Source organism: Phalacrocorax aristotelis, chromosome 2 (genome assembly GCF_949628215.1).
Source record: "Phalacrocorax aristotelis chromosome 2, bGulAri2.1, whole genome shotgun sequence".
Lineage (NCBI taxonomy): Eukaryota > Metazoa > Chordata > Aves > Suliformes > Phalacrocoracidae > Phalacrocorax > Phalacrocorax aristotelis.
This window is the reverse complement of record NC_134277.1, coordinates 167,397,737-167,420,985: the sequence shown is the minus strand read 5'-3', so window position 1 is coordinate 167,420,985 and position 23,249 is coordinate 167,397,737. Positions and strand designations below refer to the sequence as shown.

General features: G+C 60.3%; 6 protein-coding genes and 1 pseudogene across 6 annotated transcripts; 1 reads left to right on the top strand and 6 right to left on the bottom strand.

The window, feature by feature from the left end:
• Positions 1–23,249, top strand: part of LOC142053822 (feather keratin 1-like) — a 104,421-nt pseudogene that overhangs the window by 42,091 nt on the left and 39,081 nt on the right.
• On the bottom strand, positions 1,992–2,300 carry LOC142054026 (feather keratin-like). The gene has a single exon (XM_075086223.1). The coding sequence runs from the start codon at positions 2,298–2,300 to the stop codon at positions 1,992–1,994; it is 309 nt and encodes a 102-aa protein (XP_074942324.1).
• LOC142054025 (feather keratin-like) lies at positions 6,138–6,446 on the bottom strand. The gene has a single exon (XM_075086222.1). The coding sequence runs from the start codon at positions 6,444–6,446 to the stop codon at positions 6,138–6,140; it is 309 nt and encodes a 102-aa protein (XP_074942323.1).
• LOC142054024 (feather keratin-like) lies at positions 10,256–10,564 on the bottom strand. The gene has a single exon (XM_075086221.1). The coding sequence runs from the start codon at positions 10,562–10,564 to the stop codon at positions 10,256–10,258; it is 309 nt and encodes a 102-aa protein (XP_074942322.1).
• On the bottom strand, positions 14,386–14,694 carry LOC142054023 (feather keratin-like). The gene has a single exon (XM_075086220.1). The coding sequence runs from the start codon at positions 14,692–14,694 to the stop codon at positions 14,386–14,388; it is 309 nt and encodes a 102-aa protein (XP_074942321.1).
• Positions 18,506–18,814, bottom strand: LOC142054022 (feather keratin-like). The gene has a single exon (XM_075086218.1). The coding sequence runs from the start codon at positions 18,812–18,814 to the stop codon at positions 18,506–18,508; it is 309 nt and encodes a 102-aa protein (XP_074942319.1).
• Positions 22,581–22,952, bottom strand: LOC142054021 (feather keratin-like). The gene has a single exon (XM_075086217.1). The coding sequence runs from the start codon at positions 22,950–22,952 to the stop codon at positions 22,644–22,646; it is 309 nt and encodes a 102-aa protein (XP_074942318.1). The 3' UTR covers positions 22,581–22,643.

The following is a 23,249-nucleotide window of genomic DNA, read 5'->3' as shown; positions in this document are numbered from 1 at the left end:
GACTAGCTTTGTGGATGACGAGAGAGTCGTGGCTGGTGTTTACCTTGACCTTTCAGTGAAGCCTGTGACACTTTCTCCCGTTGCACGGTCCTAGACAAGCGGAGAAATGCCGGCTTGTGTAAGTGGAGGGAGACCACAGGATGCGCAAGGGGTTGAAGGGCTGGTCCCAGAGGCTTGTGGTGAGCGGCCCAAAGTGCAGACGGAGGCAAGTCTCAGTTGGTGTAGCCCAGGACTCGGGTGCGTGAGGCCAACCCTGTCCAAGAGCCTCATCGATGAGGTGGGCCCAGGGACGGAGCGCCCCCTCGGCAAGTTGGTAAATGATGCAAAATCTGGAGGAGCGGCTGCAGCACCGGATGGTTTGACAGTATTGCCAGGGAGCTGGAGAGGCTGGAGAACGGGGCAGAGAGGAATCTCCGGAAGGTCAAGAGGGGGAAGTGCCAAGTCCTGCGTCTGGGGACGAGGAGAGGCTGGGGGCCGAGGAGCTGGAAAGCAGCTTTGCTGAGCACGACTTTGTGGTGCTGGCAGAGGAAAAGCTGACTGCGAAGCAGCAATGCAGCCTTGTGGCACAAGAGGCCAGGAGTCCCCCGGGGTGGCGTTGGGAAGAGCATTGCCAGCAGGTCGGTGAAAGTGATCTTGCTCTCTCTTCAGCACTGGTGAGGCCCCGTGGGGAGTCGTGTCTCCAGTGGAGGGCTTTCCAGCGGAAGAAAGACATGGCCTTAGAGGAGCGAGTCGAGTGCAAGGCCACCAAGAGGCTGAAGGGCCTGGAGCATCCTTCCTGTGAGGAGAAGCTGAGAGAGCTGGGAGGTTTTTCAGCCAGAAAGCAAGGCCGTGCAGGGGAGATGTCTTCAATGTGTCTGAATCCCAGATGGGAGGACTGCATTCCCCCTCCTCGGGAACGAGGCCAGGGGACTCAGCCTCTTCTCATGGGTGCCCACGGCCAGGGCAAGGGCAAATGGAGAAAGGGGAAAAGACGTGCCATTTCCTTGGAAGAGAAGGCAAGTCTTTTTCCGTGTGAGGGTGGGGAAGCAGTGGAGCCGCTTGCGCAGAGAGGTGTGGCAGTCCCCGTCCTTGGGGATCCTGTAAACCTGACTGCACACGGTCGAGGACAGCATGCTCGAGCTGACTCTGCTCACGTTGAGAGCTGCATGATGTCCAGAGGTTCCTTGCGCACTCAGGGATTCTGTTGGCTGTGCTTCTGGTTGCTGTGATGGCCAGAGAGGCTTGCGGGGGAAGGGAGTTGGCGAAGTGCATGCTGCCCTGGGGAGCTGCTGTCAGAGGCATGGGTAGAATGCATTGGAACGTTCAAAGCTATGTTTAGGCAAGTGAAGGGCTTGTATGGTGGGGTGGAAGCCCCCGCTGTGCTGCTCTGTTGTGGTGGCGGTGGCGGTGTTGCTGGGGCCACACTTGTTAAGCAAAGTCTCGTAGCCCTTTTCCACCCACCCCGCTGGCCTCTTGAGCCCTGGCTTTGTACTGGGTGAGGTTGGAGGAACCTTGGGAGAAGGAGGAAAGAGGAGACCTCACAGGCTGGGATGCAGGAGAACTTTATTGATGGACAAAAGAGAGCAAAAAGGCAGGAGCACCAAGTGGAAGGGAAGCGGTCTGAGGTGCAAGTCTAGCGACCATCAGCTGAGGTGCCGTGTGCGAGAGAGGACCTTGCCAGAGCAGCAAGAACTTCCTGCCGCACAGTGGGAGCGGTACGCCGGAGGTCCCCGGTGGTCTATGGCTTGTGAGAAAGTGATTGCAGCGGGCAGTACTGGAGACAGTAGAAGGGGCGATGCAAGGAAGGAAGTGGGAGAGGAGGAGGAGATGCGTGGGCCATGTGTCCAGGCAGGCTGGGTTGGCCCCTTCCCTGCTTCCTTGCTTGGTGCCTTGAGAGGAGGAGCCGTGGAGGGCAGGTCCACATGGCAGCAAGAGCCCGGAGGTGCGTCCTCAGTCCATGCCCTGGCTTGCAGGGTGCGTGCTGTTGGTATCAGGGGTGGTGGGCAGGGCCCTTAGCAGGGGTAGCAGCCCCTTATGCCGCCGTAGCAGCCCAGGCCTCCAAAGCCATAGCCGTAGCCGAAGCGGCCGGAAGAGACGGGCACTCCCTGGGAGCCGAGGACGTTGCCCACGGCAGCCGATGAGGAGGAGCCGACGGCGGTGCTCTGGGGGAAGGAGCTGAGGATGGGTCCTGGCAGGGTGACCAGCACGGCGGGAGGCTGGATGACGACGCGGGACTCCTCGCACTGCCTGACACAGGGCTCGTTGCAGCTGTTAGCCAGCGGGGTGGGTCCGCAGGGGCGGCAGAGGTCGTAGCAGGCCATGTGTGTGGGCTGGAGGGTCCCTGGAAGAGAGGGTGTTGAGAAAGCGTAGGGGCGTGGGGGTGCGAGGGGTGGTGTTGCAGGAGGGCGAGTGAGCATGGAGGTGTGTTGTGTGTCTGTGGGGAGCGTGGCGGTGAGGAGGCGTCAGGGCTGCTGAGTTGGGGGCACAGCGTGCTGGAAGAGCCGGGCCAGGTGGGGCAGGGGAAGAAGGGGAAGAAGGGGAAGGAGGGGAAGGAGGGGAAGGGGGTTCAGGCTCACCTTGTTGACGTTGGCGGAGAAGGCACGAGGAGAAGTGTGTGAGGGAGAGACGTGCTGGGCCGGCTTTTATACTGGTCGCCGAGTGTCCATGGTTGTAAGAAAGCCTTGGCACATGACGGCATTTTGCAGCAAGCGGCTGTTGCATGCCACAGTCATGCAGGTCATGAGGTGGGGCGTGTTTTCCTTCTGCAATTGTGCACTTTCATGTCCTCTTCTTGAGGAGGTATGCCCTTGGCCCTGGCGGCAGCTTTTAAGTGAGACTATTAGAGGCCAAAGGCTTGGTTTGATGGCGCGTGTCAGGGCAGGCAGCATACGCGACCAAAGCGTTGGAGAGGTGGGGTGTCGTCAGTGAGGTCATGCCATGGCACTCATGTGGTGTGGTTTGCCTGTGCATTGTGAAGCGGGGGCCCCCTTTCCTCGCAGCCGTGGAAGGCTGGTCTCTTCTTTGAGGCGTGCCAGGCATGAGGCGCTGCCCCTTCCATGGCACTTGGTCCCTGCTGGCCTTGCTGCCAGGTGACTGAGGCTGTCTTTAGGCCTGGCCTAAAGCCACAGCTGGGTGTGCTCTGCACGTGTCTTGGTGCCCCTCTTGCTTGTGAGGTTGTAGGTGGGAGAAAGGAGGCTGCCTGTTTGTGGTTGTGGCCCCTCGGTGCCGTCCGTGGGGGTGTGAGTGGGAGCAGGCAGAGGAGGGCGGCTTGCGGGAGCAGGATGTTGCCCTGGCAGCCCACGTCCAGAGCTGGCAAGCCCTGTGGTGGGCGGAGCCCTGCCACCCTCCCCAAAGGCTTGTGTTGGCCCCTCCGTAGCGCTTCCCTTAGCTGGGCCTCGTCTGTTTGATGAAGCCTGGTCTCTGGCGTGACTCCGTGCTTGCTCTGGGGAGCCTCACAAGGGCAAGTGAGTTTGTGGAGAGCCCGGGAGTGTGGAGAGAGGCAGAGGGTGAGCTGGAGCGGCCGGCAGGTGAGCCTGGTGACGCAGGGCCTTTGGGATCTGCCTTTGGGGTGAGGCCACTTCTCTGCACAGTGTTTGACGGGCAGAAAGAGGATTTGGAGACTGCAGCAGGCACTGGAGGCAAGCATGCTTTACGTGGGTGCAGAGTCAAGGCCCGGGAGGTGGTGGCTGCACGCCGAAGAGTTGAGGTCTGGCAAGGCCTGCCCCATTGAGCCGAGGTGAGTGTTTAGCAGGCTCTTTGTCAGGTGAGCAGTGCCTCTTGCTGAGGATGATGAAGGAGTGCCGTGCATCTGGAGGTAAGCAAGTGTGTGGGACCTGAGGCCTTGTAGCTGCGACTGCTGAGGGAGCTGTCTCATGTCCTCGGGAGGCCACTCTCCATGACCTTGTGAAGGTCATGGTGCCTGGGGGCGTTTTGTGATGGCTGGAAGCGAGCTGCCAGCCCTTCTATCGTGAAGAAGACCCGGAGGGACGATCTGGGTAAGAAGAGGTTGCCTAGGCTGACCTAGTTTTCAAGAAAGGGGATGGAGGAAATGGTCCTGGAGAGCACTGCCAAACCCAGCAAGGACAAGCAGGCGATGGAGAGTCATCGGCGTGGATTTACGAAGGGGAAGTCGTGCTTGACTGACCTCCGTGTTTTCTCCGTTGAGGTGACTAGCTTTGTGGATGACGAGAGAGTCGTGGCTGGTGTTTACCTTGACCTTTCAGTGAAGCCTTTGACACTTTCTCCCGTTGCACGCTCCTAGACAAGCGGAGAAATGCCGGCTTGTGTAAGTGGAGGGAGACCACAGGATGCGCAAGGGGTTGAAGGGCTGGTCCCAGAGGCTTGTGGCGAGCGGCCCAAAGTGCAGACGGAGGCAAGTCTCAGTTGGTGTAGCCCAGGACTCGGGTGCGTGAGGCCAACCCTGTCCAAGAGCCTCATCGATGAGGTGGGCCCGGGGACGGAGCGCCCCCTCGGCAAGTTGGCAAATGATGCAAAATCTGGAGGAGCGGCTGCGGCACCGGATGGTTTGACAGTATTGCCAGGGAGCTGGAGAGGCTGGAGAACGGGGCAGAGAGGAATCTCCGGAAGGTCAAGAGGGGGAAGTGCCAAGTCCTGCGTCTGGGGACGAGGAGAGGCTGGGGGCCGAGGAGCTGGAAAGCAGCTTTGCTGAGCACGACTTTGTGGTGCTGGCAGAGGAAAAGCTGACTGCGAAGCAGCAATGCAGCCTTGTGGCACAAGAGGCCAGGAGTCCCCCGGGGTGGCGTTGGGAAGAGCATTGCCAGCAGGTCGGTGAAAGTGATCTTGCTCTCTCTTCAGCACTGGTGAGGCCCCGTGGGGAGTCGTGTCTCCAGTGGAGGGCTTTCCAGCGGAAGAAAGACATGGCCTTAGAGGAGCGAGTCGAGTGCAAGGCCACCAAGAGGCTGAAGGGCCTGGAGCATCCTTCCTGTGAGGAGAAGCTGAGAGAGCTGGGAGGTTTTTCAGCCAGAAAGCAAGGCCGTGCAGGGGAGATGTCCTCAATGTGTCTAAATCCCAGATGGGAGGACTGCATTCCCCCTCCTCGGGAACGAGGCCAGGGGACTCAGCCTCTTCTCATGGGTGCCCACGGCCAGGGCAAGGGCAAATGGAGAAAGGGGAAAAGACGTGCCATTTCCTTGGAAGAGAAGGCAAGCCTTTTTCCGTGTGAGGGTGGGGAAGCAGTGGAGCCGCTTGCGCAGAGAGGTGTGGCAGTCCCCGTCCTTGGGGATCCTGAAAACCTGACTGCACATGGTCGTGGACAGCATGCTCGAGCTGACTCTGCTCACGTTGAGTGCTGCATGATGTCCAGAGGTTCCTTGCGCACTCAGGGATTCTGTTGGCTGTGCTTCTGGTTGCTGTGATGGCCAGAGAGGCTTGCGGGGGAAGGGAGTTGGCGAAGTGCATGCTGCCCTGGGGAGCTGCTGTCAGAGGCATGGGTAGAATGCATTGGAACGTTCAAAGCTATGTTTAGGCAAGTGAAGGGCTTGTATGGTGGGGTGGAAGCCCCCGCTGTGCTGCTCTGTTGTGGTGGCGGTGGCGGTGTTGCTGGGGCCACACTTGTTAAGCAAAGTCTCGTAGCCCTTTTCCACCCACCCCGCTGGCCTCTTGAGCCCTGGCTTTGTACTGGGTGAGGTCGGAGGAACCTTGGGAGAAGGAGGGAAGAGGAGACCTCACAGGCTGGGATGCAGGAGAACTTTATTGATGCACAAAAGAGAGCAAAAATGCAGGAGCACCAAGTGGAAGGGAAGCGGTCTGAGGTGCAAGTCTAGCGACCATCAGCTGAGGTGCCGTGTGCGAGAGAGGACCTTGCCAGAGCAGCAAGAACTTCCTGCCGCACAGTGGGAGCGGTACGCCGGAGGTCCCCGGAGGTCTATGGCTTGTGAGAAAGTGATTGCAGCGGGCAGTACTGGAGATAGCAGAAGGGGCGATGCAAGGAAGGAAGTGGGAGAGGAGGAGGAGATGCGTGGGCCATGTGTCCAGGCAGGCTGGGTTGGCCCCTTCCCTGCTTCCTTGCTTGGTGCCTTGAGAGGAGGAGCCGTGGAGGGCAGGTCCACATGGCAGCAAGAGCCCGGAGGTGCGTCCTCAGTCCATGCCCTGGCTTGCAGGGTGCGTGCTGTTGGTGTCAGGGGTGGTGGGCAGGGCCCTTAGCAGGGGTAGCAGCCCCTTATGCCGCCGTAGCAGCCCAGGCCTCCAAAGCCATAGCCGTAGCCGAAGCGGCCGGAAGAGACGGGCACTCCCTGGGAGCCGAGGACGTTGCCCACGGCAGCCGATGAGGAGGAGCCGACGGCGGTGCTCTGGGGGAAGGAGCTGAGGATGGGTCCTGGCAGGGTGACCAGCACGGCGGGAGGCTGGATGACGACGCGGGACTCCTCGCACTGCCTGACACAGGGCTCGTTGCAGCTGTTAGCCAGCGGGGTGGGTCCGCAGGGGCGGCAGAGGTCGTAGCAGGCCATGTGTGTGGGCTGGAGGGTCCCTGGAAGAGAGGGTGTTGAGAAAGCGTAGGGGCGTGCGGGTGCGAGGGGTGGTGTTGCAGGAGGGCGAGTGAGCATGGAGGTGTGTTGTGTGTCTGTGGGGAGCGTGGCGGTGAGGAGGCGTCAGGGCTGCTGAGTTGGGGGCAGAGCATGCTGGAAGAGCTGGGCCAGGTGGGGCAGGGGAAGAAGGGGAAGAAGGGGAAGGAGGGGAAGGGGGTTCAGGCTCACCTTGTTGACGTTGGCGGAGAAGGCACGAGGAGAAGTGTGTGAGGGAGAGAGGTGCTGGGCCGGCTTTTATACTGGTTGCCGAGTGCCCGAGGTGTAAGAAAGCCTTGGCACATGACGGCGTTTTGCAGCAAGTGGCTGTTGCATGCCACAGTCATGCAGGTCATGAGGTGGGGTGTGTTTTCCTTCTGCAATTGTGCACTTTCATGTCCTCTTCTTGAGGATGTATGCCCTTGGCCCTGGCGGCAGCTTTTAAGTGAGACTATTAGAGGCCAAAGGCTTGGTTTGATGGCGCGTGTCAGGGCAGGCAGCATACGCGACCAAAGCGTTGGAGAGGTGGGGTGTCGTCAGTGAGGTCATGCCATGGCACTCATGTGGTGTGGTTTGCCTGTGCATTGTGAAGCAGGGGCCCCCTTTCCTCGCAGCCGTGGAAGGCTGGTCTCTTCTTTGAGGCGTGCCAGGCATGAGGCGCTGCCCCTTCCATGGCACTTGGTCCCTGCTGGCCTTGCTGCCAGGTGACTGAGGCTGTCTTTAGGCCTGGCCTAAAGCCACAGCTGGGTGTGCTCTGCACGTGTCTTGGTGCCCCTCTTGCTTGTGAGGTTGTAGGTGGGAGAAAGGAGGCTGCCTGTTTGTGGTTGTGGCCCCTCGGTGCCGTCCGTGGGGGTGTGAGTGGGAGCAGGCAGAGGAGGGCGGCTTGCGGGAGCAGGATGTTGCCCTGGCAGCCCACGTCCAGAGCTGGCAAGCCCTGTGGTGGGCGGAGCCCTGCCACCCTCCCCAAAGGCTTGTGTTGGCCCCTCCGTAGCGCTTCCCTTAGCTGGGCCTCGTCTGTTTGATGAAGCCTGGTCTCTGGCGTGACTCCGTGCTTGCTCTGGGGAGCCTCACAAGGGCAAGTGAGTTTGTGGAGAGCCCGGGAGTGTGGCGAGAGGCAGAGGGTGAGCTGGAGCGGCCGGCAGGTGAGCCTGGTGACGCAGGGCCTTTGGGATCTGCCTTTGGGGTGAGGCCACTTCTCTGCACAGTGTTTGATGGGCAGAAAGAGGATTTGGAGACTGCAGCAGGCACTGGAGGCAAGCATGCTGTACGTGGGTGCAGAGTCAAGGCCCGGGAGGTGGTGGCTACACGCCGAAGAGTTGAGGTCTGGCAAGGCCTGCCCCATTGAGCCGAGGTGAGTGTTTAGCAGGCTCTTTGTCAGGTGAGCAGTGCCTCTTGCTGAGGATGATGAAGGAGTGCCGTGCATGTGGGACCTGAGGCCTTGTAGCTGCGACTGCTGAGGGAGCTGTCTCATGTCCTCGGGAGGCCACTCTCCATGACCTTGTGAAGGTCATGGTGCCTGGGGGCGTTTTGTGATGGCTGGAAGCGAGCTGCCAGCCCTTCTATCGTGAAGAAGACCCGGAGGGACGATCTGGGTAAGAAGAGGTTGCCTAGGCTGACCTAGTTTTCAAGAAAGGGGATGGAGGAAATGGTCCTGGAGAGCACTGCCAAACCCAGCAAGGACAAGCAGGCGATGGAGAGTCATCGGCGTGGATTTACGAAGGGGAAGTCGTGCTTGACTGACCTCCGTGTTTTCTCCGTTGAGGTGACTAGCTTTGTGGATGACGAGAGAGTCGTGGCTGGTGTTTACCTTGACCTTTCAGTGAAGCCTTTGACACTTTCTCCCGTTGCACGCTCCTAGACAAGCGGAGAAATGCCGGCTTGTGTAAGTGGAGGGAGACCACAGGATGCGCAAGGGGTTGAAGGGCTGGTCCCAGAGGCTTGTGGCGAGCGGCCCAAAGTGCAGACGGAGGCAAGTCTCAGTTGGTGTAGCCCAGGACTCGGGTGCGTGAGGCCAACCCTGTCCAAGAGCCTCATCGATGAGGTGGGCCCGGGGACGGAGCGCCCCCTCGGCAAGTTGGCAAATGATGCAAAATCTGGAGGAGCGGCTGCGGCACCGGATGGTTTGACAGTATTGCCAGGGAGCTGGAGAGGCTGGAGAACGGGGCAGAGAGGAATCTCCGGAAGGTCAAGAGGGGGAAGTGCCAAGTCCTGCGTCTGGGGACGAAGAGAGGCTGGGGGCCGAGGAGCTGGAAAGCAGCTTTGCTGAGCACGACTTTGTGGTGCTGGCAGAGGAAAAGCTGACTGCGAAGCAGCAATGCAGCCTTGTGGCACAAGAGGCCAGGAGTCCCCCGGGGTGGCGTTGGGAAGAGCATTGCCAGCAGGTCGGTGAAAGTGATCTTGCTCTCTCTTCAGCACTGGTGAGGCCCCGTGGGGAGTCGTGTCTCCAGTGGAGGGCTTTCCAGCGGAAGAAAGACATGGCCTTAGAGGAGCGAGTCGAGTGCAAGGCCACCAAGAGGCTGAAGGGCCTGGAGCATCCTTCCTGTGAGGAGAAGCTGAGAGAGCTGGGAGGTTTTTCAGCCAGAAAGCAAGGCCGTGCAGGGGAGATGTCCTCAATGTGTCTAAATCCCAGATGGGAGAACTGCATTCCCCCTCCTCGGGAACGAGGCCAGGGGACTCAGCCTCTTCTCATGGGTGCCCACGGCCAGGGCAAGGGCAAATGGAGAAAGGGGAAAAGACGTGCCATTTCCTTGGAAGAGAAGGCAAGCCTTTTTCCGTGTGAGGGTGGGGAAGCAGTGGAGCCGCTTGCGCAGAGAGGTGTGGCAGTCCCTGTCCTTGGGGATCCTGTAAACCTGACTGCACACGGTCGTGGACAGCACGCTCGAGCTGACTCTGCTCACGTTGAGAGCTGCATGATGTCCAGAGGTTCCTTGCGCACTCAGGGATTCTGTTGGCTGTGCTTCTGGTTGCTGTGATGGCCAGAGAGGCTTGCGGGGGAAGGGAGTTGGCAAAGTGCATGCTGCCCTGGGGAGCTGCTGTCAGAGGCATGGGTAGAATGCATTGGAACGTTCAAAGCTATGTTTAGGCAAGTGAAGGGCTTGTATGGTGGGGTGGAAGCCCCCGCTGTGCTGCTCTGTTGTGGTGGCGGTGGCGGTGTTGCTGGGGCCACACTTGTTAAGCAAAGTCTCGTAGCCCTTTTCCACCCACCCCGCTGGCCTCTTGAGCCCTGGCTTTGTACTGGGTGAGGTCGGAGGAACCTTGGGAGAAGGAGGGAAGAGGAGACCTCACAGGCTGGGATGCAGGAGAACTTTATTGATGGACAAAAGAGAGCAAAAAGGCAGGAGCACCAAGTGGAAGGGAAGCGGTCTGAGGTGCAAGTCTAGCGACCATCAGCTGAGGTGCCGTGTGCGAGAGAGGACCTTGCCAGAGCAGCAAGAACTTCCTGCCGCACAGTGGGAGCGGTACGCCGGAGGTCCCCGGTGGTCTATGGCTTGTGAGAAAGTGATTGGAGCGGGCAGTACTGGAGACAGTAGAAGGGGCGATGCAAAGAAGGAAGTGGGAGAGGAGGAGGAGATGCGTGGGCCATGTGTCCAGGCAGGCTGGGTTGGCCCCTTCCCTGCTTCCTTGCTTGGTGCCTTGAGAGGAGGAGCCGTGGAGGGCAGGTCCACATGGCAGCAAGAGCCCGGAGGTGCGTCCTCAGTCCATGCCCTGGCTTGCAGGGTGCGTGCTGTTGGTGTCAGGGGTGGTGGGCAGGGCCCTTAGCAGGGGTAGCAGCCCCTTATGCCGCCGTAGCAGCCCAGGCCTCCAAAGCCATAGCCGTAGCCGAAGCGGCCGGAAGAGACGGGCACTCCCTGGGAGCCGAGGACGTTGCCCACGGCAGCCGATGAGGAGGAGCCGACGGCGGTGCTCTGGGGGAAGGAGCTGAGGATGGGTCCTGGCAGGGTGACCAGCATGGCGGGAGGCTGGATGACGACGCGGGACTCCTCGCACTGCCTGACACAGGGCTCGTTGCAGCTGTTAGCCAGCGGGGTGGGTCCGCAGGGGCGGCAGAGGTCGTAGCAGGCCATGTGTGTGGGCTGGAGGGTCCCTGGAAGAGAGGGTGTTGAGAAAGTGTAGGGGCGTGGGGGTGCGAGGGGTGGTGTTGCAGGAGGGAGAGTGAGCGTGGAGGTGTGTTGTGTGTCTGTGGGGAGCGTGGCGGTGAGGAGGCGTCAGGGCTGCTGAGTTGGGGGCAGAGCGTGCTGGAAGAGCCGGGCCAGGTGGGGCAGGGGAAGAAGGGGAAGAAGGGGAAGGAGGGGAAGGAGGGGAAGGGGGTTCAGTCTCACCTTGTTGATGTTGGAGGAGAAGGCACGAGGAGAAGTGTGTGAGGGAGAGGCGTGCTGGGCCGGCTTTTATACTGGTCGCCGAGTGCCCGAGGTGGTAAGAAAGCCTTGGCACATGATGGCATTTTGCAGCTAGCGGCTGTTGCATGCCACAGTCATGCAGGTCATGATGTGGGGGCGTGTTTTCCTTCTGCAATTGTGCACTTTCATGTCCTCTTCTTGAGGACGTGTGCCCTTGGCCCTGGCGGCAGCTTTTAAGTGAGACTATTAGAGGCCAAAGGCTTGGTTTGATGGCGCGTGTCAGGGCAGGCAGCATACGCGACCAAAGCGTTGGAGAGGTGGGGTGTCGTCAGTGAGGTCATGCCATGGCACTCATGTGGTGTGGTTTGCCTGTGCATTGTGAAGCGGGGGCCCCCTTTCCTCGCAGCCGTGGAAGGCTGGTCTCTTCTTTGAGGCGTGCCAGGCATGAGGCGCTGCCCCTTCCATGGCACTTGGTCCCTGCTGGCCTTGCTGCCAGGTGACTGAGGCTGTCTTTAGGCCTGGCCTAAAGCCACAGCTGGGTGTGCTCTGCACGTGTCTTGGTGCCCCTCTTGCTTGTGAGGTTGTAGGTGGGAGAAAGGAGGCTGCCTGTTTGTGGTTGTGGCCCCTCGGTGCCGTCCGTGGGGGTGTGAGTGGGAGCAGGCAGAGGAGGGCGGCTTGCGGGAGCAGGATGTTGCCCTGGCAGCCCACGTCCAGAGCTGGCAAGCCCTGTGGTGGGCGGAGCCCTGCCACCCTCCCCAAAGGCTTGTGTTGGCCCCTCCGTAGCGCTTCCCTTAGCTGGGCCTGGTCTGTTTGATGAAGCCTGGTCTCTGGCGTGACTCCGTGCTTGCTCTGGGGAGCCTCACAAGGGCAAGTGAGTTTGTGGAGAGCCCGGGAGTGTGGAGAGAGGCAGAGGGTGAGCTGGAGCGGCCGGCAGGTGAGCCTGGTGACGCAGGGCCTTTGGGATCTGCCTTTGGGGTGAGGCCACTTCTCTGCACAGTGTTTGATGGGCAGAAAGAGGATTTGGAGACTGCAGCAGGCACTGGAGGCAAGCATGCTTTACGTGGGTGCAGAGTCAAGGCCCGGGAGGTGGTGGCTACACGCCGAAGAGTTGAGGTCTGGCAAGGCCTGCCCCATTGAGCCGAGGTGAGTGTTTAGCAGGCTCTTTGTCAGGTGAGCAGTGCCTCTTGCTGAGGATGATGAAGGAGTGCCGTGCATGTGGGACCTGAGGCCTTGTAGCTGCGACTGCTGAGGGAGCTGTCTCATGTCCTCGGGAGGCCACTCTCCATGACCTTGTGAAGGTCATGGTGCCTGGGGGCGTTTTGTGATGGCTGGAAGCGAGCTGCCAGCCCTTCTATCGTGAAGAAGACCCGGAGGGACGATCTGGGTAAGAAGAGGTTGCCTAGGCTGACCTAGTTTCCAAGAAAGGGGGATGGAGGAAATGGTCCTGGAGAGCACTGCCAAGCCCAGCAAGGACAAGCAGGCGATGGAGAGTCATCGGCGTGGATTTACGAAGGGGAAGTCGTGCTTGACTGACCTCCGTGTTTTCTCCGTTGAGGTGACTAGCTTTGTGGATGACGAGAGAGTCGTGGCTGGTGTTTACCTTGACCTTTCAGTGAAGCCTTTGACACTTTCTCCCGTTGCACGCTCCTAGACAAGCGGAGAAATGCCGGCTTGTGTAAGTGGAGGGAGACCACAGGATGCGCAAGGGGTTGAAGGGCTGGTCCCAGAGGCTTGTGGCGAGCGGCCCAAAGTGCAGACGGAGGCAAGTCTCAGTTGGTGTAGCCCAGGACTCAGGTGCGTGAGGCCAACCCTGTCCAAGAGCCTCATCGATGAGGTGGGCCCGGGGACGGAGCGCCCCCTCGGCAAGTTGGCAAATGATGCAAAATCTGGAGGAGCGGCTGCGGCACCGGATGGTTTGACAGTATTGCCAGGGAGCTGGAGAGGCTGGAGAACGGGGCAGAGAGGAATCTCCGGAAGGTCAAGAGGGGGAAGTGCCAAGTCCTGCGTCTGGGGACGAAGAGAGGCTGGGGGCCGAGGAGCTGGAAAGCAGCTTTGCTGAGCACGACTTTGTGGTGCTGGCAGAGGAAAAGCTGACTGCGAAGCAGCAATGCAGCCTTGTGGCACAAGAGGCCAGGAGTCCCCCGGGGTGGCGTTGGGAAGAGCATTGCCAGCAGGTCGGTGAAAGTGATCTTGCTCTCTCTTCAGCACTGGTGAGGCCCCGTGGGGAGTCGTGTCTCCAGTGGAGGGCTTTCCAGCGGAAGAAAGACATGGCCTTAGAGGAGCGAGTCGAGTGCAAGGCCACCAAGAGGCTGAAGGGCCTGGAGCATCCTTCCTGTGAGGAGAAGCTGAGAGAGCTGGGAGGTTTTTCAGCCAGAAAGCAAGGCCGTGCAGGGGAGATGTCCTCAATGTGTCTAAATCCCAGATGGGAGAACTGCATTCCCCCTCCTCGGGAACGAGGCCAGGGGACTCAGCCTCTTCTCATGGGTGCCCACGGCCAGGGCAAGGGCAAATGGAGAAAGGGGAAAAGACGTGCCATTTCCTTGGAAGAGAAGGCAAGCCTTTTTCCGTGTGAGGGTGGGGAAGCAGTGGAGCCGCTTGCGCAGAGAGGTGTGGCAGTCCCTGTCCTTGGGGATCCTGTAAACCTGACTGCACACGGTCGTGGACAGCACGCTCGAGCTGAATCTGCTCACGTTGAGAGCTGCATGATGTCCAGAGGTTCCTTGCGCACTCAGGGATTCTGTTGGCTGTGCTTCTGGTTGCTGTGATGGCCAGAGAGGCTTGCGGGGGAAGGGAGTTGGCAAAGTGCATGCTGCCCTGGGGAGCTGCTGTCAGAGGCATGGGTAGAATGCATTGGAACGTTCAAAGCTATGTTTAGGCAAGTGAAGGGCTTGTATGGTGGGGTGGAAGCCCCCGCTGTGCTGCTCTGTTGTGGTGGCGGTGGCGGTGTTGCTGGGGCCACACTTGTTAAGCAAAGTCTCGTAGCCCTTTTCCACCCACCCCGCTGGCCTCTTGAGCCCTGGCTTTGTACTGGGTGAGGTCGGAGGAACCTTGGGAGAAGGAGGGAAGAGGAGACCTCACAGGCTGGGATGCAGGAGAACTTTATTGATGGACAAAAGAGAGCAAAAAGGCAGGAGCACCAAGTGGAAGGGAAGCGGTCTGAGGTGCAAGTCTAGCGACCATCAGCTGAGGTGCCGTGTGCGAGAGAGGACCTTGCCAGAGCAGCAAGAACTTCCTGCCGCACAGTGGGAGCGGTACGCCGGAGGTCCCCGGTGGTCTATGGCTTGTGAGAAAGTGATTGGAGCGGGCAGTACTGGAGACAGTAGAAGGGGCGATGCAAAGAAGGAAGTGGGAGAGGAGGAGGAGATGCGTGGGCCATGTGTCCAGGCAGGCTGGGTTGGCCCCTTCCCTGCTTCCTTGCTTGGTGCCTTGAGAGGAGGAGCCGTGGAGGGCAGGTCCACATGGCAGCAAGAGCCCGGAGGTGCGTCCTCAGTCCATGCCCTGGCTTGCAGGGTGCGTGCTGTTGGTATCAGGGGTGGTGGGCAGGGCCCTTAGCAGGGGTAGCAGCCCCTTATGCCGCCGTAGCAGCCCAGGCCTCCAAAGCCATAGCCGTAGCCGAAGCGGCCGGAAGAGACGGGCACTCCCTGGGAGCCGAGGACGTTGCCCACGGCAGCCGATGAGGAGGAGCCGACAGCGGTGTTCTGTGGGAAGGAGCTGAGGATGGGTCCTGGCAGGGTGACCTGCACGGTGGAGGGCTGGATGACGACGCGGGACTCCTCGCACTGCCTGACACAGGGCTCGTTGCAGCTGTTAGCCAGCGGGGTGGGTCCGCAGGGGCGGCAGAGGTCGTAGCAGGCCATGTGTGTGGGCTGGAGGGTCCCTGGAAGAGAGGGTGTTGAGAAAGTGTAGGGGCGTGGGGGTGCGAGGGGTGGTGTTGCAGGAGGGAGAGTGAGCGTGGAGGTGTGTTGTGTGTCTGTGGGGAGCGTGGCGGTGAGGAGGCGTCAGGGCTGCTGAGTTGGGGGCACAGCGTGCTGGAAGAGCCGGGCCAGGTGGGGCAGGGGAAGAAGGGGAAGAAGGGGAAGGAGGGGAAGGGGGTTCAGGCTCACCTTGTTGACGTTGGCGGAGAAGGCACGAGGAGAAGTGTGTGAGGGAGAGAGGTGCTGGGCCGGCTTTTATACTGGTTGCCGAGTGCCCGAGGTGTAAGAAAGCCTTTGCACATGACAGCGTTTTGCAGCAAGCGGCTGTTGCATGCCACAGTCATGCAGGTCATGAGGTGGGGGCGTGTTTTCCTTCTGCAATTGTGCACTTTCATGTCCTCTTCTTGAGGATGTATGCCCTTGGCCCTGGCGGCAGCTTTTAAGTGAGACTATTAGAGGCCAAAGGCTTGGTTTGATGGCGCGTGTCAGGGCAGGCAGCATACGCGACCAAAGCGTTGGAGAGGTGGGGTGTCGTCAGTGAGGTCATGCCATGGCACTCATGTGGTGTGGTTTGCCTGTGCATTGTGAAGCGGGGGCCCCCTTTCCTCGCAGCCGTGGAAGGCTGGTCTCTTCTTTGAGGCGTGCCAGGCATGAGGCGCTGCCCCTTCCATGGCACTTGGTCCCTGCTGGCCTTGCTGCCAGGTGACTGAGGCTGTCTTTAGGCCTGGCCTAAAGCCACAGCTGGGTGTGCTCTGCACGTGTCTTGGTGCCCCTCTTGCTTGTGAGGTTGTAGGTGGGAGAAAGGAGGCTGCCTGTTTGTGGTTGTGGCCCCTCGGTGCCGTCCGTGGGGGTGTGAGTGGGAGCAGGCAGAGGAGGGCGGCTTGCGGGAGCAGGATGTTGCCCTGGCAGCCCACGTCCAGAGCTGGCAAGCCCTGTGGTGGGGGGAGCCCTGCCACCCTCCCCAAAGGCTTGTGTTGGCCCCTCCGTAGCGCTTCCCATAGCTGGGCCTGGTTTGTTTGATGCAGCCTGGTCTCTGGCGTGACTCCGTGCTTGCTCTGGGGAGCCTCACAAGGGCAAGTGAGTTTGTGGAGAGCCCGGGAGTGTGGCGAGAGGCAGAGGGTGAGCTGGAGCGGCCGGCAGGTGAGCCTGGTGACGCAGGGCCTTTGGGATCTGCCTTTGGGGTGAGGCCACTTCTCTGCACAGTGTTTGACGGGCAGAAAGAGGATTTGGAGACTGCAGCAGGCACTGGAGGCGAGCATGCTGTATGTGGGTGCAGAGTCAAGGCCCGGGAGGTGGTGGCTACACGCCGAAGAGTTGAGGTCTGGCAAGGCCTGCCCCATTGAGCCGAGGTGAGTGTTTAGCAGGCTCTTTGTCAGGTGAGCAGTGCCTCTTGCTGAGGATGATGAAGGAGTGCCGTGCATGTGGGACCTGAGGCCTTGTAGCTGCGACTGCTGAGGGAGCTGTCTCATGTCCTCGGGAGGCCACTCTCCATGACCTTGTGAAGGTCATGGTGCCTGGGGGCGTTTTGTGATGGCTGGAAGCGAGCTGCCAGCCCTTCTATCGTGAAGAAGACCCGGAGGGACGATCTGGGTAAGAAGAGGTTGCCTAGGCTGACCTAGTTTCCAAGAAAGGGGGATGGAGGAAATGGTCCTGGAGAGCACTGCCAAGCCCAGCAAGGACAAGCAGGCGATGGAGAGTCATCGGCGTGGATTTACGAAGGGGAAGTCGTGCTTGACTGACCTCCGTGTTTTCTCCGTTGAGGTGACTAGCTTTGTGGATGATGAGAGAGTCGTGGCTGGTGTTTACCTTGACCTTTCAGTGAAGCCTTTGACACTTTCTCCCGTTGCACGCTCCTAGACAAGCGGAGAAATGCCGGCTTGTGTAAGTGGAGGGAGACCACAGGATGCGCAAGGGGTTGAAGGGCTGGTCCCAGAGGCTTGTGGCGAGCGGCCCAAAGTGCAGACGGAGGCAAGTCTCAGTTGGTGTAGCCCAGGACTCAGGTGCGTGAGGCCAACCCTGTCCAAGAGCCTCATCGATGAGGTGGGCCCGGGGACGGAGCGCCCCCTCGGCAAGTTGGCAAATGATGCAAAATCTGGAGGAGCGGCTGCGGCACCGGATGGTTTGACAGTATTGCCAGGGAGCTGGAGAGGCTGGAGAACGGGGCAGAGAGGAATCTCCGGAAGGTCAAGAGGGGGAAGTGCCAAGTCCTGCGTCTGGGGACGAAGAGAGGCTGGGGGCCGAGGAGCTGGAAAGCAGCTTTGCTGAGCACGACTTTGTGGTGCTGGCAGAGGAAAAGCTGACTGCGAAGCAGCAATGCAGCCTTGTGGCACAAGAGGCCAGGAGTCCCCCGGGGTGGCGTTGGGAAGAGCATTGCCAGCAGGTCGGTGAAAGTGATCTTGCTCTCTCTTCAGCACTGGTGAGGCCCCGTGGGGAGTCGTGTCTCCAGTGGAGGGCTTTCCAGCGGAAGAAAGACATGGCCTTAGAGGAGCGAGTCGAGTGCAAGGCCACCAAGAGGCTGAAGGGCCTGGAGCATCCTTCCTGTGAGGAGAAGCTGAGAGAGCTGGGAGGTTTTTCAGCCAGAAAGCAAGGCCGTGCAGGGGAGATGTCCTCAATGTGTCTAAATCCCAGATGGGAGAACTGCATTCCCCCTCCTCGGGAACGAGGCCAGGGGACTCAGCCTCTTCTCATGGGTGCCCACGGCCAGGGCAAGGGCAAATGGAGAAAGGGGAAAAGACGTGCCATTTCCTTGGAAGAGAAGGCAAGCCTTTTTCCGTGTGAGGGTGGGGAAGCAGTGGAGCCGCTTGCGCAGAGAGGTGTGGCAGTCCCCGTCCTTGGGGATCCTGTAAACCTGACTGCACACGGTCGTGGACAGCACGCTCGAGCTGACTCTGCTCACGTTGAGAGCTGCATGATGTCCAGAGGTTCCTTGCGCACTCAGGGATTCTGTTGGCTGTGCTTCTGGTTGCTGTGATGGCCAGAGAGGCTTGCGGGGGAAGGGAGTTGGCAAAGTGCATGCTGCCCTGGGGAGCTGCTGTCAGAGGCATGGGTAGAATGCATTGGAACGTTCAAAGCTATGTTTAGGCAAGTGAAGGGCTTGTATGGTGGGGTGGAAGCCCCCGCTGTGCTGCTCTGTTGTGGTGGCGGTGGCGGTGTTGCTGGGGCCACACTTGTTAAGCAAAGTCTCGTAGCCCTTTTCCACCCACCCCGCTGGCCTCTTGAGCCCTGGCTTTGTACTGGGTGAGGTCGGAGGAACCTTGGGAGAAGGAGGGAAGAGGAGACCTCACAGGCTGGGATGCAGGAGAACTTTATTGATGGACAAAAGAGAGCAAAAAGGCAGGAGCACCAAGTGGAAGGGAAGCGGTCTGAGGTGCAAGTCTAGCGACCATCAGCTGAGGTGCCGTGTGCGAGAGAGGACCTTGCCAGAGCAGCAAGAACTTCCTGCCGCACAGTGGGAGCGGTACGCCGGAGGTCCCCGGTGGTCTATGGCTTGTGAGAAAGTGATTGGAGCGGGCAGTACTGGAGACAGTAGAAGGGGCGATGCAAAGAAGGAAGTGGGAGAGGAGGAGGAGATGCGTGGGCCATGTGTCCAGGCAGGCTGGGTTGGCCCCTTCCCTGCTTCCTTGCTTGGTGCCTTGAGAGGAGGAGCCGTGGAGGGCAGGTCCACATGGCAGCAAGAGCCCGGAGGTGCGTCCTCAGTCCATGCCCTGGCTTGCAGGGTGCGTGCTGTTGGTATCAGGGGTGGTGGGCAGGGCCCTTAGCAGGGGTAGCAGCCCCTTATGCCGCCGTAGCAGCCCAGGCCTCCAAAGCCATAGCCGTAGCCGAAGCGGCCGGAAGAGACGGGCACTCCCTGGGAGCCGAGGACGTTGCCCACGGCAGCCGATGAGGAGGAGCCGACAGCGGTGTTCTGTGGGAAGGAGCTGAGGATGGGTCCTGGCAGGGTGACCTGCACGGTGGAGGGCTGGATGACGACGCGGGACTCCTCGCACTGCCTGACACAGGGCTCGTTGCAGCTGTTAGCCAGCGGGGTGGGTCCGCAGGGGCGGCAGAGGTCGTAGCAGGCCATGTGTGTGGGCTGGAGGGTCCCTGGAAGAGAGGGTGTTGAGAAAGTGTAGGGGCGTGGGGGTGCGAGGGGTGGTGTTGCAGGAGGGAGAGTGAGCGTGGAGGTGTGTTGTGTGTCTGTGGGGAGCGTGGCGGTGAGGAGGCGTCAGGGCTGCTGAGTTGGGGGCACAGCGTGCTGGAAGAGCCGGGCCAGGTGGGGCAGGGGAAGAAGGGGAAGAAGGGGAAGGAGGGGAAGGGGGTTCAGGCTCACCTTGTTGACGTTGGCGGAGAAGGCACGAGGAGAAGTGTGTGAGGGAGAGAGGTGCTGGGCCGGCTTTTATACTGGTTGCCGAGTGCCCGAGGTGTAAGAAAGCCTTTGCACATGACAGCGTTTTGCAGCAAGCGGCTGTTGCATGCCACAGTCATGCAGGTCATGAGGTGGGGGCGTGTTTTCCTTCTGCAATTGTGCACTTTCATGTCCTCTTCTTGAGGATGTATGCCCTTGGCCCTGGCGGCAGCTTTTAAGTGAGACTATTAGAGGCCAAAGGCTTGGTTTGATGGCGCGTGTCAGGGCAGGCAGCATACGCGACCAAAGCGTTGGAGAGGTGGGGTGTCGTCAGTGAGGTCATGCCATGGCACTCATGTGGTGTGGTTTGCCTGTGCATTGTGAAGCGGGGGCCCCCTTTCCTCGCAGCCGTGGAAGGCTGGTCTCTTCTTTGAGGCGTGCCAGGCATGAGGCGCTGCCCCTTCCATGGCACTTGGTCCCTGCTGGCCTTGCTGCCAGGTGACTGAGGCTGTCTTTAGGCCTGGCCTAAAGCCACAGCTGGGTGTGCTCTGCACGTGTCTTGGTGCCCCTCTTGCTTGTGAGGTTGTAGGTGGGAGAAAGGAGGCTGCCTGTTTGTGGTTGTGGCCCCTCGGTGCCGTCCGTGGGGGTGTGAGTGGGAGCAGGCAGAGGAGGGCGGCTTGCGGGAGCAGGATGTTGCCCTGGCAGCCCACGTCCAGAGCTGGCAAGCCCTGTGGTGGGGGGAGCCCTGCCACCCTCCCCAAAGGCTTGTGTTGGCCCCTCCGTAGCGCTTCCCATAGCTGGGCCTGGTTTGTTTGATGCAGCCTGGTCTCTGGCGTGACTCCGTGCTTGCTCTGGGGAGCCTCACAAGGGCAAGTGAGTTTGTGGAGAGCCCGGGAGTGTGGCAAGAGGCAGAGGGTGAGCTGGAGCGGCCGGCAGGTGAGCCTGGTGACGCAGGGCCTTTGGGATCTGCCTTTGGGGTGAGGCCACTTCTCTGCACAGTGTTTGACGGGCAGAAAGAGGATTTGGAGACTGCAGCAGGCACTGGAGGCGAGCATGCTGTATGTGGGTGCAGAGTCAAGGCCCGGGAGGTGGTGGCTACACGCCGAAGAGTTGAGGTCTGGCAAGGCCTGCCCCATTGAGCCGAGGTGAGTGTTTAGCAGGCTCTTTGTCAGGTGAGCAGTGCCTCTTGCTGAGGATGATGAAGGAGTGCCGTGCATCTGGAGGTAAGCAAGTGTGTGGGACCTGAGGCCTTGTAGCTGCGACTGCTGAGGGAGCTGTCTCATGTCCTCGGGAGGCCACTCTCCATGACCTTGTGAAGGTCATGGTGCCTGGGGGCGTTTTGTGATGGCTGGAAGAGAGCTGCCAGCCCTTCTATTGTGAAGAAGACCCGGAGGGACGATCTGGGTAAGAAGAGGTTGCCTAGGCTGACCTAGTTTCCAAGAAAGGGGGATGGAGGAAATGGTCCTGGAGAGCACTGCCAAGCCCAGCAAGGACAAGCAGGCGATGGAGAGTCATCGGCGTGGATTTACGAAGGGGAAGTCGTGCTTGACTGACCTCCGTGTTTTCTCCGTTGAGGTGACTAGCTTTGTGGATGATGAGAGAGTCGTGGCTGGTGTTTACCTTGACCTTTCAGTGAAGCCTTTGACACTTTCTCCCGTTGCACGCTCCTAGACAAGCGGAGAAATGCCGGCTTGTGTAAGTGGAGGGAGACCACAGGATGCGCAAGGGGTTGAAGGGCTGGTCCCAGAGGCTTGTGGCGAGCGGCCCAAAGTGCAGACGGAGGCAAGTCTCAGTTGGTGTAGCCCAGGACTCGGGTGCGTGAGGCCAACCCTGTCCAAGAGCCTCATCGATGAGGTGGGCCCGGGGACGGAGCGCCCCCTCGGCAAGTTGGCAAATGATGCAAAATCTGGAGGAGCGGCTGCGGCACCGGATGGTTTGACAGTATTGCCAGGGAGCTGGAGAGGCTGGAGAACGGGGCAGAGAGGAATCTCCGGAAGGTCAAGAGGGGGAAGTGCCAAGTCCTGCGTCTGGGGACGAGGAGAGGCTGGGGGCCGAGGAGCTGGAAAGCAGCTTTGCTGAGCACGACTTTGTGGTGCTGGCAGAGGAAAAGCTGACTGCGAAGCAGCAATGCAGCCTTGTGGCACAAGAGGCCAGGAGTCCCCCGGGGTGGCGTTGGGAAGAGCATTGCCAGCAGGTTGGTGAAAGTGATCTTGCTCTCTCTTCAGCACTGGTGAGGCCCCGTGGGGAGTCGTGTCTCCAGTGGAGGGCTTTCCAGCGGAAGAAAGACATGGCCTTAGAGGAGCGAGTCGAGTGCAAGGCCACCAAGAGGCTGAAGGGCCTGGAGCATCCTTCCTGTGAGGAGAAGCTGAGAGAGCTGGGAGGTTTTTCAGCCAGAAAGCAAGGCCGTGCAGGGGAGATGTCCTCAATGTGTCTAAATCCCAGATGGGAGGACTGCATTCCCCCTCCTCGGGAACGAGGCCAGGGGACTCAGCCTCTTCTCATGGGTGCCCACAGCCAGGGCAAGGGCAAATGGAGAAAGGGGAAAAGACGTGCCATTTCCTTGGAAGAGAAGGCAAGCCTTTTTCCGTGTGAGGGTGGGGAAGCAGTGGAGCCGCTTGCGCAGAGAGGTGTGGCAGTCCCCGTCCTTGGGGATCCTGAAAACCTGACTGCACACGGTCGTGGACAGCATGCTCAAGCTGACTCTGCTCACGTTGAGAGCTGCATGATGTCCAGAGGTTCCTTGCGCACTCAGGGATTCTGTTGGCTGTGCTTCTGGTTGCTGTGATGGCCAGAGAGGCTTGTGGGGGAAGGGAGATGGCAAAGTGCATGCTGCCCTGGGGAGCTGCTGTCAGAGGCATGGGTAGAATGCATTGGAACGTTCAAAGCTATGTTTAGGCAAGTGAAGGGCTTGTATGGTGGGGTGGAAGCCCCCGCTGTGCTGCTCTGTTGTGGTGGCGGTGGCGGTGTTGCTGGGGCCACACTTGTTAAGCAAAGTCTCGTAGCCCTTTTCCACCCACCCCGCTGGCCTCTTGAGCCCTGGCTTTGTACTGGGTGAGGTCGGAGGAACCTTGGGAGAAGGAGGGAAGAGGAGACCTCACAGGCTGGGATGCAGGTGAACTTTATTGATGGACAAAAGAGAGCAAAAAGGCAGGAGTACCAAGTGGAAGGGAAGCGGTCTGAGGTGCAAGTCTAGCGACCATCAGCCGAGGTGCCGTGTGCGAGAGAGGACCTTGCCAGAGCAGCAAGAACTTCCTGCTGCACAGTGGGAGCGGCACGCCGGAGGTCCCCGGTGGTCTATGGCTTGTGAGAAAGTGATTGGAGCGGGCAGTACTGGAGATAGCAGAAGGGGCGATGCAAGGAAGGAAGTGGGAGAGGAGGAGGAGATGCGTGGGCCATGTGTCCAGGCAGGCTGGGTTGGCCCCTTCCCTGCTTCCTTGCTTGGTGCCTTGAGAGGAGGAGCCGTGGAGGGCAGGTCCACATGGCAGCAAGAGCCCGGAGGTGCGTCCTCAGTCCATGCCCTGGCTTGCAGGGTGCGTGCTGTTGGTATCAGGGGTGGTGGGCAGGGCCCTTAGCAGGGGTAGCAGCCCCTTATGCCGCCGTAGCAGCCCAGGCCTCCAAAGCCATAGCCGTAGCCGAAGCGGCCGGAAGAGACGGGCACTCCCTGGGAGCCGAGGACGTTGCCCACGGCAGCCGATGAGGAGGATCCAACAGCAGTGTTCTGTGGGAAGGAGCTGAGGATGGGTCCTGGCAGGGTGACCTGCACGGTGGAGGGCTGGATGACGACGTGGGAGTCCTCGCACTGCCTGACACAGGGCTCGTTGCAGCTGTTAGCCAGCGGGGTGGGTCCGCAGGGGCGGCAGAGGTCGTAGCAGGCCATGTGTGTGGGCTGGAGGGTCCCTGGAAGAGAGGGTGTTGAGAAAGCGTAGGGGCGTGCGGGTGCGAGGGGTGGTGTTGCAGGAGGGCGAGTGAGCATGGAGGTATGTTGTGTGTCTGTGGGGAGCGTGGTGGTGAGGAGGCGTCAGGGCTGCTGAGTTGGGGGCACAGCGTGCTGGAAGAGCCGGGCCAGGTGGGGCAGGGGAAGAAGGGGAAGAAGGGGAAGGAGGGGAAGGAGGGGAAGGGGGTTCAGTCTCACCTTGTTGATGTTGGAGGAGAAGGCACGAGGAGAAGTGTGTGA